This window comes from Desmodus rotundus, chromosome 2 (genome assembly GCF_022682495.2).
Source record: "Desmodus rotundus isolate HL8 chromosome 2, HLdesRot8A.1, whole genome shotgun sequence".
NCBI classification, from domain to species: domain Eukaryota; kingdom Metazoa; phylum Chordata; class Mammalia; order Chiroptera; family Phyllostomidae; genus Desmodus; species Desmodus rotundus.
In genome coordinates this window covers 108,309,292-108,323,742 of record NC_071388.1, presented here as the reverse complement: position 1 = coordinate 108,323,742, position 14,451 = coordinate 108,309,292, and the positions used below count along the sequence as shown (strand labels likewise).

General features: G+C 37.7%; 1 protein-coding gene across 3 annotated transcripts in view; it reads left to right on the top strand.

Moving 5' to 3' along the window:
- The window catches only part of UGGT1 (UDP-glucose glycoprotein glucosyltransferase 1), a 213,073-nt gene that overhangs the window by 67,992 nt on the left and 130,630 nt on the right, over nt 1-14,451 (top strand). For all 3 annotated transcript variants that reach the window (XM_053918537.1, XM_053918538.1, XM_024569684.3), the window contains exons 12-13: nt 11,006-11,097; nt 12,723-12,873. In XM_053918537.1, the coding sequence (XP_053774512.1) occupies nt 11,006-11,097; nt 12,723-12,873 (243 nt within the window). The remainder of the gene's footprint in view (nt 1-11,005; nt 11,098-12,722; nt 12,874-14,451) is intronic.

Genomic DNA, 14,451 nt, shown 5'->3' with positions numbered 1-14,451 from the left:
CTATTGGCCATCTGTATGTCCTCTTTGGAGAAGTGTGTATTCAAGTCCTTTGCCCATTTTTATTTGGGTTGTTCGTTTTTTTGGTGTTGAGTTTTGTAAATTCTTTATGAACTTTGGCGATTAACATCTTGTTAGATGTATTGGCAAATGTGTTGTCCCATTCTGTGGGTTGTCTTTTTATTTTGTTGATGATTTCCTTTGCTGTGCAAAACCTTTTTAGTTTGATGTAGTCCCATTTGTTTACTTTTTCTTTTGTTTCCCTTGCCTGGGGAGATGTATCTGATAAAATATTGCTATGAGCTGTCTGAGATTTTGCTGCCTGGGTTTTCTTCTAGGATTTTTGTGGTTTTGGGTCTAATATTTAAGTCTTTAATCCATTTTGAATTTATTCTTGTGTGTGGTGTAAGAAGGTGGTCTAGTTTCATTTTTCTGCACATAATCTGTCCAGTTTTCACAATACCATTTATTGAATCAAGTATCTTTAGCCCACTGTAAGTGCTTGCTTCCTCTGCTGAATATTAATTGACTGTAAAGGTGTGGGTTTATTTTAGGGGTCTCTATTCTGTTCCATTGATCTTTGTGTCTGTTTTTATGCCAGTACCATGCTGTTTTGATTTCTGTGGTCTCATGGTATATTTTGACATTAGGTAGTGTCATTCTTCCAACTTTGTTCTTCTTTTTCTAGATCACTTTTACTATTCAGGGTGTTTTTTGGTTCCATATAAATTTTTGGAATATTTTTTCTAGTTCATGGAAAATGTCATTGAAATCTTAATAGGAATTGTGTTGAATCTATATATTGCTTTGGGTAGTATGGACATTTTAATGATGTCAATTCTTTTTATCCATGAACACAATGTGTGCTTCCACTTATTTTGTGTCTTCTTCACTTTTGTGTCTTTCTTCAGTGTCTTATAATTTTTTGAGTACAGGTCTTTTACATCTTTGGTTAGGTTTATTCCTAGGTATTTCATTTCTTTTTGAAGCAATTTGTGAATGGGATTGTTTTCTTAATTTCCCTTTCAGTTAGTTTGTTATTGGCAAATAAAAATAACAGCTGATTTCCGGATATTAATTTTCTATCTTGCTACTTTGCTGAACTCATTTATCACTTCTAGCAGTTTTTTGGTGGAATCTTTGGGGTTCTGCATGTACAGTATCATGTCATCTGCAAATAGAGACAGTTTTACTTTTTCCTTTCCAATTATGATGTCTTTTATTTCTTGTTCTTGTCTGATTGCTGTGGCTAGGGCTTCCAGTACTGTGTTTAATAAGAGAAGTGAAAACAGACATCCCTGTCATGTACCCAATCTTAAGGGGAGTTCTTGTGGTTTTTGCCCATTGAGTGTGATGCTGGCAGTGGGTTTGTCATAAATGGCCTAATTATGTTTAGGTGTATTCCCTCTATTCCCACTTTGGTGAGAGTTCTTATCATAAATGGGTGCTGGATTTTATCAAATGCCTTTTCTGCATCTATTGATATGATCATGTGTTTTTTATCCTTCCTTTTGTTAATGTGGTGAATCACATTTATTAATTTGTGAATGTTGTACCAACCTCACATTCCTGGAATAAATCCTACTTGATCATGTTGTATGATCTTTTTGATGCATTGCTGTATTTGGTTTGCTAATATTTTGTTGAGGATTTTAGCATCTATGTTCATCAGAGATATTGGCCTTTAATTTTCATTTTTTTTAGTGTCTTTATCTGGTTTTGAAATTAGGATAATGCTGGCCTTGGAAATGAGTTTGGGAGCTTTCCCTCCTCTTGAATTTTTGGAAAGAGTTCAAGAAGAATAGGTGTTAGTTCTTGAAACATTCAGTCAAATTTGCCTGGGAAGCCATCAGATCCCAGGCTTTGTTTCTTGGGACTTTTTTGATGACTGCTTCAATTTCACTAGGTGTAATCTGTTTATTCAGATTTTCTGATTCTTCTTGATTTAGTTTTGGAAGATTGTATTTTTCCAGGAATTTATCCATTTAGTCCAGTTTGTCTAGTTGGCTGGCATATAGTTGTTCATAATTTTTTTACAGTACTTTGTATATCTTTGGTGTCAGTCGTTATATCTCCTCTTCCGTTTCTGATTTTATGTATTTGAGTCCTCTCTCTTTTTTTCTTGATGGATCTGGTGAAAGTGTTGTCAGTCTTGTTTATCTTTTCAAATAACTAACTCTGGGATTCATTGATCTTTTCTATCTTTTTCTAAGACTTTATTTTGTTTATTTCTGCTCTGATCTTTATTATTTCCTTCCTTCTTCACACTGTGGGTTTTGTTTGTTGTTCTTTTTCAGGTTCCTGTAAGTGTTAGATTAGATTGTTTAGTTGAGCTTTTTCTTGTTTTTTTGAGATAGGCCTGTCCCTCTTACAATTGCTTTCCCTATGTCCCATAGATTTTGGATTGTTGTGTCCTCATTTTCATTTGTTTCCAGGTATGTTTTGATTTCTTCCTTGATCTCATTATTGAGCCATTCATTGTTTAATAACATGTTCTTTAGCTTCTATGTCTTTGTGTGTTTTCAGTGTTCTTCTTTTGATTGATTTCTAGTTTCATAGCATTGTGGTCAGAGAAGATGCTTGATATGACTTCAATCTTCTTACGTTTATTGAGATTTGTTTTGTGTCCTAGAATATGGTCTATCCTAGAAAACATTCCATGTGTACTTGAAAAGTATGTATATTCAGCTACTTTGGGGGTGAAATGCTCTGAATATATCAATTAAACCATTTGATGTAGTGTGTTGTTGAAGGCCACTGTCTCCTTGTTGAATTTCTGTCAGGAAGATGTATCCTTTGAAGTCAATGGGATGTTCAAGTCCCCACTATGACTGCATTTCTGTTGATCTCTCCCTTATGTCCATGAGGATTTGCTTTATATATTTAGGTTCCACTATGTTGGGTGCATAAATGTTTACTTCTTGTTGGATTGTTACCTTTATCAATATGTAGTGCCCTTCTTTGTCTCTTACTATAGCCTTGGTTTTAAAGTATATTTTGTTGGATATAAGTACTGCTACCCCATCTTTTTTCCCTTTCCATTTGTATGAAATATAAAGTAATTGCTTCCAATTACTTTAATCTGGCTGTGTCTTTCCATCTGAGGTGGAGTATCTTGTAGGCAGCATACATATGGTTCCTGTTTTCTTGTCCATCAGCTACACTATGTCTTTTGGTTGGAGTATTTAAGCCATTTATATTTAAGGTGGTTATTGTACATGTGTATTTAGTGCCATTTTATTGTTAGTCTATTTTCCTCTGCTTTTATTTTTTCTTTGTCTTTTTCTTCTTCCTCATAAAGTGAGCCCTTTAACATTTGTTGCAGTACTGGTTTGGTGTTAACAAACTCCTTCAGTTTTTTCTTGTCTAGGAAGATCCTTATTTCTCCCTTGATTTTAATTAATTAATTAATTAAAAATATATTTTATTGATTATGCTATTACAGTTGTCCAATTTTTCCCCCTTTTATAGCCTTTTGCCCTGCACACCCTCCCACCTGCATTCCCCACCTCCCTTAGTTCATGTCCTTGGGGGTCGTACATAAAAGGTCTTTGGCTTCTCCATTTGCTATACTATTCTTAACCTTCCCCTGTCTGTTTTGTACCTACTATTTATTCTTCTTATTCCCTGTACTTTTTCCCCATTCTCTCCCCTGCCCCTCTCCGCTGATAACCCTCCTGGTGATCTCCATTTGTGATTCTGTTGCTGTTCTAGTTGTTTGCTTAGTTTTACTTTTTTAGGTTCACTTGTTGGTAGTTGTTGGTTTGTTGTCATTTTACTGATCTTAGTTCTTGATCTTCTTCTTTTCCTTCGATAAGTCCCTTTAACATTTCATATAATAAGACCTTGCTGCTGATGAACTCCTTTAACTTGACCTTATTTGGGAAGCACTTTATATTTTATTGATTATGCTATTACAATTATCCCATTTTTTTCTCCCCTTTAGTCCCGTCTGCCCTGCACCCCCTTCCACCAGCATTCCCCCCCTTAGTTCATATCCATGGGTTGAACATATAAGTTCTTTGGCTTCTCCATTTCCCATACTATCCTTAACCTCCCCGTCTATTTTGTACCTACCATTTATGCTTCTTATTCCCTGTACCTTTCTCCCCCATTCTGTCCCTTCCCCCTCCCCGCTGATAATCCTCTATGTGATCTCCATTTCTGTGATTCTGTTCCTGTTCTAGTTGTTTGCTTAGTTTTGGGTTTTTTTTTTTTTTATATTCATTTACTGATAGTTGTGAGTTTGTTGTCATTTAACATTTCATGTAATAAGGGCTTGGTGATGATGAACTCCTTTATCTTATCTGGGAAGCACTTTGTCTGCCCTACCATTCTAAATGATAGCTTTGCTGGATAGAGTAATCTTGGATGTAGGTCCTTGCCTTTCATGACTTGGAATACTTCTTTCCAGCCCCTTCTTGCCTGCAAGGTTTCTTTGGAGAAATCAGCTGATAGTCTCATGGGCACTCCTTTGTAGGTAACTGTCTCCTTTCCTCTTGCTGCTTTTAAGATTCTCTCCTTATCTTTAATCTTGGCTAATGTAATTATGGTGTGCCTTGGTGTGTGCTTCCTTGGGTCCAACTTTGTTGGGATTCTCAGCTTCCTGAACTTCCTACAAGTCTATTTCCTTTGCCAGATTGGGGAAGTTCTTCATTATTTTTTCAGATAAGTTTTTAATTTTTTGCTCTTCTTCTCCTTCTGGCACCCCTATAATTGCAATGTTAGAACATTTAAAGTTCTCCTGGAGGTTCCTGAGCCTGTCCTCATATTTTTGAATTCTTGTTTCTTCATTCTGTTCTGGTTGAATATTTATCTCTTCCTTCTCCAAACCATTGATCTGATTCCTGATTTCCTTCCCTTCACTGTTAGTTCCTTGTGCATTTTCCTTTAATTCACTTTTCATAGCTTTCACTCTTTCCTCTCTTTTGCGACCATACTCAACCAATTCTGTGAGCATCCTGATTACCAGTGTTTTGAACTGTTCATCTGATAGGTTGGCTATCTTTTCATTACTTAGTTGTATTTTTTTCTGGAGCTTCGATCTCTTCTTTCATTTGGGCCATTTTTTTTGTCTCGGTGCACCTATTAAATAGTAAGGGGTGGAGCCTTAGGTATTTGCCAGGGCAGGGAAACCCTTGTCAGCTGCATTGTGGTGCTGAATGTGGGGGAAGCGGCCTAGAGGGAACAATGCTGCTTGCTCAGTTCTTGGAGGCTTTCAGTCACTTCCCCAGCTACCCAGATTCAAATTGGGTTCTTCTGGTGCTGATTCCCGGATGGGTGGTTTTGTGTATTTTTAAGGAGCCTGTGTGTTTCTCCAACAAACTCTCCTGTGAGGCTGGGAGTTTCTCCCTCTGTCGTAACCCCCACAGGTTTTTTCAGTCAGAGATTTTGAGGCTTTATTTCCCCATGCTGGAACTCTGGGTTGAGCATTCTGTCTTGCTCCCCAGTTGTTCCTCCTGGTTTATCCACACGCAAATGTGGGACTGCCTGCTCCTTGAGCCACCATCTTGCCTTGCTGCAAGTCCTCTCCACCCTGCTGCCCATCTCCGCCCCTCCTACTTGTCTGGATGAATGTTTCTTCTTTAACTCCTTGGTTGTTGGACTTCTATACAGTTCGATTTTCTGGCAGTTGTGTTTGTATTTTGTTTTTAAATTTGTTGTTATCCTTCTTTTGGTTGTGCAAGGAGGTAAACTTGAGCCTCCATCTTGGCCAGATGTCACTCATTTGATTTTAAATGATGGCCTTGCTAGTTAAAGTAGCCCTGGTTGTAGATACATGCTTTTTATCACCTTGAATATTTCACATCAGTCATATGTTGCTTGACATGTTTTTGTTGAGAAATCAGATGACAATCTAATTGGTGTTCCTTTGTATGTAACTACCTGCTTTCTCTTGTGGTTTTTAGGATTCTCTCCTTTTCTTTAAGCCTTGCCATTTTAGTTATGATGTGTTGGAGTAGCCTTCTTAGGATCCAACTTGTTTGGGACTCTTCACTTCCTGGAAAATGTGTCTTTTTCTTCACCAGATTAAGGAAGTTTTTGGTCATTATTTCTTCGAATAGGCTTTTGATTACTTGTTCGCTCTTTTCTCCTGGTATTCCCATGATGCAGATTTTGTTAAACTTCATGTTGTTCAAAGTGTTTTTCAGCTCTCCTCATTTTTTAAAAATTCTTTTTTTTCTTTTTGCTGCTCTGCCTGGTTGTTTTTTTCTACCTTTTTTTCCAAATCGCTGAATCGATCCTCTGCTTCATCTAAGCTACTGTTCCTTCCTTCCAGTGTATTATTTATTTGAGACATTGCATTCCTTATTTCTGACTGGTTCTTTTTTATGCTTTCTATGTCTTTTTTCATGCTGTTGAATGTCTTTATAATCATACTCTAAACTATCTGTCTGATAAATTGCTTGCCTCCATTCATCCAGTTCTTCTTTTTTGTTTTAAAGATTTTATTTATTTACTTTTAGAGAGAGGGCAAGGAAGGAGAAAGAGAGGGAGAGAAACATCAATGTGTGGCTGCCTCTGGCAAACCCTCTACTGGGGACCTGGCCCCAGGTCCTAGGCACGTGCCCTGACTGCGAATAGAATTGGTGACCTTTTGGTTTACTTTCTGGAGCTCAGTCCACTGAGCCATTTAGTTCTTCTTATGGAGAATTTTCTTGTTCTTTCCTTTGGGATCTGTTTATTTGTCTGCCCATTTTGGCTGCTTTGTATTTGTTTTTATGTATTAAGTACATCTGTAAAGACTCTGTTGTAGGTCTTTGTCATATGTTGCTCGTGACTGGTCCTAGGCAACCTGTTTTGAGCAATCAGTGATCCACAGAGTGTGGTTCCCTCTGCTGGGCCTGTTTTTGTTCAGAAAGAACCAGGCTGCACACCAAGTCTGGCTTTAACCAGCACCTAGAGTACCATCAGCTAAAGTCTCAGAGCTCCCAGAGTTCCAGTTTAGTTGTTAAACTTAATCAGTGATATAGCCTCAAGGTGTACATAGCAGCCCAGCTTAAGCTCACAGGGTGGGGCAGAGTAATTTTTGTTCATGGGGCTCTTGTTTCTCTTTAGGCTGATGTCGCTTTGAGGGGAGTGCTCTGCAGTATGGGGCTGAACTCAGCCCAGGGATCCTGGTGGCTATTTATTTAGTTCTCTCCCTTGAACCACCAATCCCAGACTCTCCTCATGCTTCTGTAGTGCACTCTACCCTTTCTCTGCCAGAGCCCAGGATAAGTGGCTGCAAACCAAATTTTCTGTGTTGGCACTTTAAGAGGTTTTCTGCATCTCCAGCCCTGTCTTTCTGGAGGATAGAAACCCTGCTGCTTTTCACAGCCATTTGTTATTTGGGTTCTTTTCCAGGCTCTGGTGCTTTAGGCTTGAGAGCCCAGCTTTAGACCCCACATTTTTCAGGGGAAACCCCTGGCTGCTGAAATATCCCTCTGGCACTTCAGCTGCCACCCATGGGAGCCCAGCTAATCCAGTCACACCTCCTCCACACTCCCTTCCAGTGTGTGGTGAAGTGTTTTTTTTCTATGTGTCCTTGTTTATAAGGCTTCTCTCCAACTGTTATTTAGTTGGTGCTTTTGGATGATTTCTTCACAATTTAGTTGTAGTTCCAGATTGGTCCTGGTTGAAGGTTAGTGTAGCTTCCACTTCATCCTCTGCCATCTTGGTTCTTGACCCAAAGTCATCATTCTTCGTGAGAAAAGTTGCATGCAAGGCGAATTTCAGACTCTGAGAAATCAATTTTCCATTTTTTTAATTAATAGCTTGGCTGGGTATAGAATTTTAGATTGGAAGCAATTTAGAAATTTGAAGTCATTGCTACTTATAATTTTGATTTCCATTGTGGCTATTGAGAAGTGAAGCCTTTGTATGAGATCTTGTTTTTATTTCTAGAATCATTTAGGATCTTTTCTTTTACCCTAGTAATCTGAAATTTCACAATTATATGTCATTTAAAAAAGTCTCTGTACTGTTGGATGGTTGGTAGGCCCTTTATATCTGCAAAATCATTTCTTTTTTTTTTTTTTGAGAGCATGTTTATTAAAGCTGGGGACAGTGAAACAGGATAGAAAAGGCAATAGGAGAAAGTGTAGGTGAGGCTACTCCGACTCTCTGGAAATATTAAAGGAAAGACATGAGCCTAGGTGAGGCTGCTTTGGCTCACTGGAAAGTCCGAAAAAAGGGGGCCTTAGAGACATGTACAAGTGATTAGCCTGAGAGGAGCTGCACCTGCTCATTGCTCCCCTGGTTGCAAGTGTTGTGGGGACCCTTAGAGTTTACAAGATGCATGCTCGTGAAGGAAGAGAGGCATGGGTGTGCTCCCAGCTGAGAGAGTGCTTGAAAAATCATTTTCTTTAGTTTGGGGACATTGTTTTCCTATTTTCCAATTCTTTTGTCTTTTACCTTTAAATATTCTGGGAAGGATTTTCAATTTGTCATTTGAGATTTTTTGTGTAATTGTCACGTTTTTAATTTCCAAGGGTTATTGTTGTTCTTGTATTCTTTTTTTAAGGGGTTCTCATGTCTTTCTGAAGATAGCAATGGTGTATATTTATATTTTCTTCGCATAGTCTGTTTCCTCTTAAGCATCCTTTCTTTTAGTTTTTATCTCTTATCTTTAATGTTAGAGGCTTTTCAGGATGTCTGGTGATTGGTGACACGCTGCTTATATTGAAGAATGAGGTAGTCAAGAGCTGAGTGGAAACCCTAAGATAAGGGTTTTTGACTGTAGGCTATCCTGGAATGGCCTCTTTTAAGGGAACGCCGGTGACAATATCTTTTTCTTTTAAAGCCTCACCCAAGGATATGTTTATAGATTTTAGAGAGAGAAGGGGGTGGAGAGAGAGAGAAACATTGATCAGTTGCCTCCCATATAAACCCTGACTGAGATTCGAACCCGCGGCCTAGGTATGTACCCTGACCAGTGATCAAACCTGCAGCCTTTTGGTGTATGGGACGATGCTCCAACCAACTTAGCTGCCCAGCCGGGGCCCTGGCGACAGTATCTTTAAACCTTTTCCTTTGAGCTGTTTAGTCTCCAGAAAAGGATCTTCTAGTCTTCTGTCTAGAAGATGAAGTCAGGCTGCCAGAGTGGTAGAGGTCCAGTGTGGAAGAGCCCTCAGTACTTCCACTCAGTATCCTATTTTCAGTGTGGGATTCCCAACCTTATTTGTGTTTCATTTCTCATAGTTCCCAGATTCTCTGTTTTACTCTTTCTAGGATGAGCCTCCATTTTTTTGGAGTAGAGGGATTTATGACACCAGTTACCTGCTATGTGGAGTCAGGGAAATCTAAGTGTTGTTATCTTAAAAAGGCTTTTCTGTCAGAACTCATTTTTAGCTAATGATTACCACTTACACATACATTCTTTGTGTTCTCAATTACTGGTGTTTCTGTTGGCTTTTTCCACTGTCAACCTAGCATTCAGATTTCTCAGGATTACTAGGATACTGCTATTCACATGTCTCTTTTCAGCTTCCAAAGTTAGTTGCCCTTTTTATTTTCTGTTCTTGTTGTTGTTGTGGATTTATAACTTTAAGAGAGTCCCTATATAAAAAACAACAGACATTTCAAGAAAGTTTCAAAAGGGAAGAAAAAGTGCTTATGTTCAATCTACTATTAGGGCTCCCTCACCCCCAGGAAGATAAAACATTAAATTATACAGGTCATATCTTGGTATATCCTGAATTTTTAAAAAAGTTTTTATTTATTTAATTTTTAGAGAAAGAGGAAGGGAGGGAGACAGAGAGGGAAAAACGATGTGAGAGAGAAACATCAATTGGTCACCTCTCACATGCCCCCAGCTGGGGTCCTGGCTCACAACTCAGGCACATGCCCTGACTGGTAGTCGAACTGGCAACCTTTTGGTTTGTGGAATGACACCCAACCCACTGAGCAACACCAGTCAGGGCAGTACATCCTGAATTTTTCTTTTTTTTTTTTTTTTGAGTAAAATATTTTATTAAAGTATAAAATACAATATAAAACACATATAAAAATGCACAAAATTTTAGTGTGATGAATTTCAGAAAGTAAACCCACCTATGTTACCAACATCCAGATCTACAAATAAATGTGAGCTGTGTTTAACAGGTCAGAGTCCATTGTTCTTATAGTCAAAGGGTTTTGTACTTGCTGCCTGGGAGTTAGAGGACATGAAGTTTTTCTGTTCCATGTAAGAAATTTTAATTCTAATTGATACAGATCTTCATTATTCCCTTAACCTTGCTTGACATTTAATCGTGGCAGTGCAAAGAAGCACAAGCCATGGCTTTCTCATTGTTTTGTTTTGTTTTATGTTTCTCCCATGCAATATTAGATCTTAAAGTTTATTTCTCTTAGTCTACTGACTGCTGGGAAAAAGGAGGGAGCTCAGAAGTCCCTGTCCTTCCTCTCCCAGCCCTGTGAGAACCAGGGTGGCCCAACAGTCTCAGGGAGCAGTAGTTGAAGGAAGTGCTCCCCTGTCCCCCGTGGAGGCCAGGTCTTGGGTAGGTAGATTGCATGTAGGTGCTGTTCTTAGTACAGCAATTCAAAGTTCCTTGGTGTGCCTTAGTTTGAAAGTTGAAGGGAGGTGTGGGGTTTTGAAACCCTTTTGATAAATCCCTGGGCTTTATCAAGAAGACTTAGCTGTTATTGATGCTGTCACTACCTCGTTTGGCATCACATGCAGGCAAAAGTAACAGAAGTCCTCTATTAGAAAAAGTGACTCTCAGTACTTGGCTAATTTACTGCCCTCCCCCTCCCCCCATGATAGGAAACAGTTACATTAATTAATGTTGAGGGGAGGGAGGGAGGCGGAAGGGAGGAGGGGTGTATGCCACATAAACCAGCAGTTTCACTAGAGAGTGTAGTAAATCCGAATGGGAGTGCATAAAAGGAAATCTTCACCCAGCCTTAGGGTTTAGTATGGTACATTAGAGGATACCAACGTTTGTACACATATTAAAGCCAGAAACATGTAAATTTCAGTTAAACATTCTCTTCCTGTGCCTTAATCATTTTAAAAATATTTTAGTATTTCAAGGGAACTTTAGGATTACAGCCTGGAGATTCAGCACTGTTCATCAATGGACTTCATATTGATTTAGATACGCAGGATATATTCAGGTATGGATAATATTTCCCATTCTCTGAAAAGTTTTTATAATGTATAGTTCCTTGTGGTGCATTCAGATTGTTCTCCTTGATGTGGCATGTTGCCAAGCCTGATGGCTCACCAGGCTCAGGGGGAGTGCATTTAAGTAAGGTCTGTGTTCTGACTGGAATGAGTAGGATGACACTTTGCCCTTTTTTTTTTTTTATCATAATGTATATTTAAGGCCCTGGTCATTTAAGGCTCAGGTGTCTTTCAAGAATGCCCTTTTAGAAGCTGTAGTTTTCCTGTTAACTAGGAAAACAGAAAAGAGCAGCTTCTTTTGCTCTGGGAACAGGGTGAAGTAGGGTTATTCCAATTGCAGCCTCTGCTGTTTCAGAAGGTGTTCTATCTTACATATATTTTTTGAATACATACTTTTTTTTTTTTTTTGTTAAAATGTGATTTAGGGCTAAATTGCTCTAAATAGTTCTCATGAATTTTTGGAGGGGTTGGACGGTCAGGTGGAATTTAAGTTTTATCCTTGGAATTAAAATTGACAAAGTTGACACTGTGGCTTCATAATAGTAAAGACAAAAGCTATTGCTGGTGTTTCAGCAGAAATAGTTTCCCCAGTGTGATATTGAGCTTTACGTTCACATACTGCTTTAAAACAGAGCTAATGAATAATTAGCAAAGGACACTTTAAAAGATTTCCCATATTTGTTTTTCTTTTTTTATTAAAAATGTATATTTTAAATTTTTTAGAGTATTACACACTGAGTACTTGCTCATTAAAAACAATTTTAAATAATACAGAGAAATCAAGGAACTAAAAAGAAAAGTCTTTATCCTGTCTTCTTACTTCTTCACCAGCAACACCCCCTCCCACCCCCCACCAAACTCCTAGCACCTCTATTGGGTGTGACTTCTTTTATTTTTTTAAGATTTTATTTATTTACTTTTAGAGAGGGGAGGAGAAGGGAGGGAGAAAGAGAGGGAGAGAAACATCAGTGTGTGGTTGCCTCTTGTGCATCCCCTACTGGGAACCTGTCCTGCAAACCAGCATGTGCCCTGACTGGGAATCAAATCAGCGACCCTTTGATTCATTCGCAGGCCGTCACTTACTCTACTGAGCCACACCAGCCAGGGCGTGTTGGGTGTGACTTCTTCTAGACCTTTTTCTGTGGTCATATGTGTGTGTGCCTATGGAAATTGATACTCATATTGAAACATATGTTAAACACATGTAATCTAGTATTCCTTTTTTGGGGGTTTTCCTCATAAGCTCTTTGGAAATAAGTGTAGATTCATGTGCAGTTGTAAGCAGTAACACAGAGAGATTACTGTAGTGTTTTTAAAAATGTACAATGTAAAACCCAGATTTAGTAGTATTATCATCCTCAAATTGTATGTTTATATTAGAGATAATTTCTATACAAATGTATGTGTTGGTAAGTATAAATAAACATGAACCAAGAAGTAAGTCTTATCTGCTTTGTTCTATATACTTCAATAAGATGAAGCAGAGGAAAGAGTGCCCTTTTGTTGATTTCTGAACTAGTTTGATAGGAAATAAAGTTTGAACTGACAACATTTTTTTAATGGAAAGGATTTTAAAAAAATCTTTTTCTACTAAATACCTATTTTTTTTTTTCAGTCTGTTTGATATATTGAGAAATGAAGCTCGGGTCATGGAAGGTCTACATAGATTGGGAATAGAAGGTCTTTCTCTGCATAACGTTTTGAAACTGAACATCCAGCCCTCTGACGCTGACTATGCTGTAGATATCAGGAGTCCTGCTATTTTGGTAGGTATTCTGTTAGAGTGTCCAGGGGCATCTAGCCAGGTATTTTATTAGGGTTTTCTCACTTGTCTTTTATAAGAGGTAAGTTATTACTGCCATCTCTTTTGTTCGCATCAAAGATTTACCACAACTGCTTATATGGGACTATGTGTGTGTAATAAATTAGGCTCTGAAATCCTCCAAACAGTTCAGTTATTATGTTTAATATGGTTAAGATGGTGATTTTTCTACTTTTGTATCTCCCTCTGATTCAGTGGAGCATGTCTTAGGAAAGAGTATTTCGTTTGTATTTTCTCAGTTGCGTACAAGTCTTGGGTGATTTTGTTTAGAAATATTTTTTAGCTAATAAACTTCCTTAAATGAAATTTGATATTTTATGTTGGGAAGGATTTATGTAGGTTAATATCTTCTATATGATGCCTCTGGGCCTTTGTCTTCATATCTGTACAAGAGAGTGGTGGGAATTGAGCTATCTAGGGTAGTCATGGTGAAAATGAGATCAGCGTTGGAGATATGCTTACCCATCCTTGGCAATCCAGTCCTTTTTTGTCTTTTGTTTCCATTCTGCATTTATTTTAGGGACATTTTTTTGAATAAGATATAATGTAGAACCTAGATGGTCATTATTTGAGTTGTCACCTGGTGATGTAACTGCTATTTTGGTGAATACCTGTTATTTACTTTTCTGTCAAAATGTTTTTAATTACAAAGAGTAAAGGGATTAACATAATTAACAACCACGTTTAACATAGGTTAACATCTTTAACAATAATGTTTAACCAGATTAACATAATTAACAAACCATCATCATACTTACTAAATGTTAACATTTATTTTGTGTCAGATGTCTTGTTTACTTGGAAGAAAATAATGTTTCAAAACCCTCTTTGTATCTCTCCCAGTTCCACTCCCTCCTCCCTGCAGGTAATTTCTGTTCTGAAGTTGTTGTGCATTCCTTCTGTCCCTTATTTTATTATTTTATTCCCTATTACATGTTTAAAATTTTTGAAAAATGCATTATCAGTATCCTTTATCAGTTTCCTTCATTATTCAACAATTGTTTCAAGACTTATGTAGGTTGATACATATAGATCTAGTTTTGTCAGATGAGGTTTTATATTTTATTGATTTTTAAAAAATCTTTTACATATTCAAAATTTAAAATTTATGACATACAAAGGAGTTTATATTGAAGTCTTGTCACCCAACTGTTCAGTTTTTCTCCCCAGAGGCAACAGGTATTATCAGTTACTTGTATATCCTTCCAGAAATACTCTGTTTACATGAGCAAGGTAATATACTAATACTATTCCACCCTGCCCTTTTTGTATGAATGGTACATATCATTTCGCTATCCATAGCTTTCTTTATGGGCATTAAGTGGTATGTAATTTTTGCTGTTATAAGCAGTACTATAATGGCTCTTTTTGTACCTCTCTCTTTGTGCATGCATGTAGACTTTATATGGGTTAGAACTAGAACTGGAGTATTTAATAGTAGAATAGTAATAAATTCTTCAACATTATTAGGTCTTTTCTAAAGTGACTGTTTCAGACACTGGTATTGGTTGAGAATTCTCAG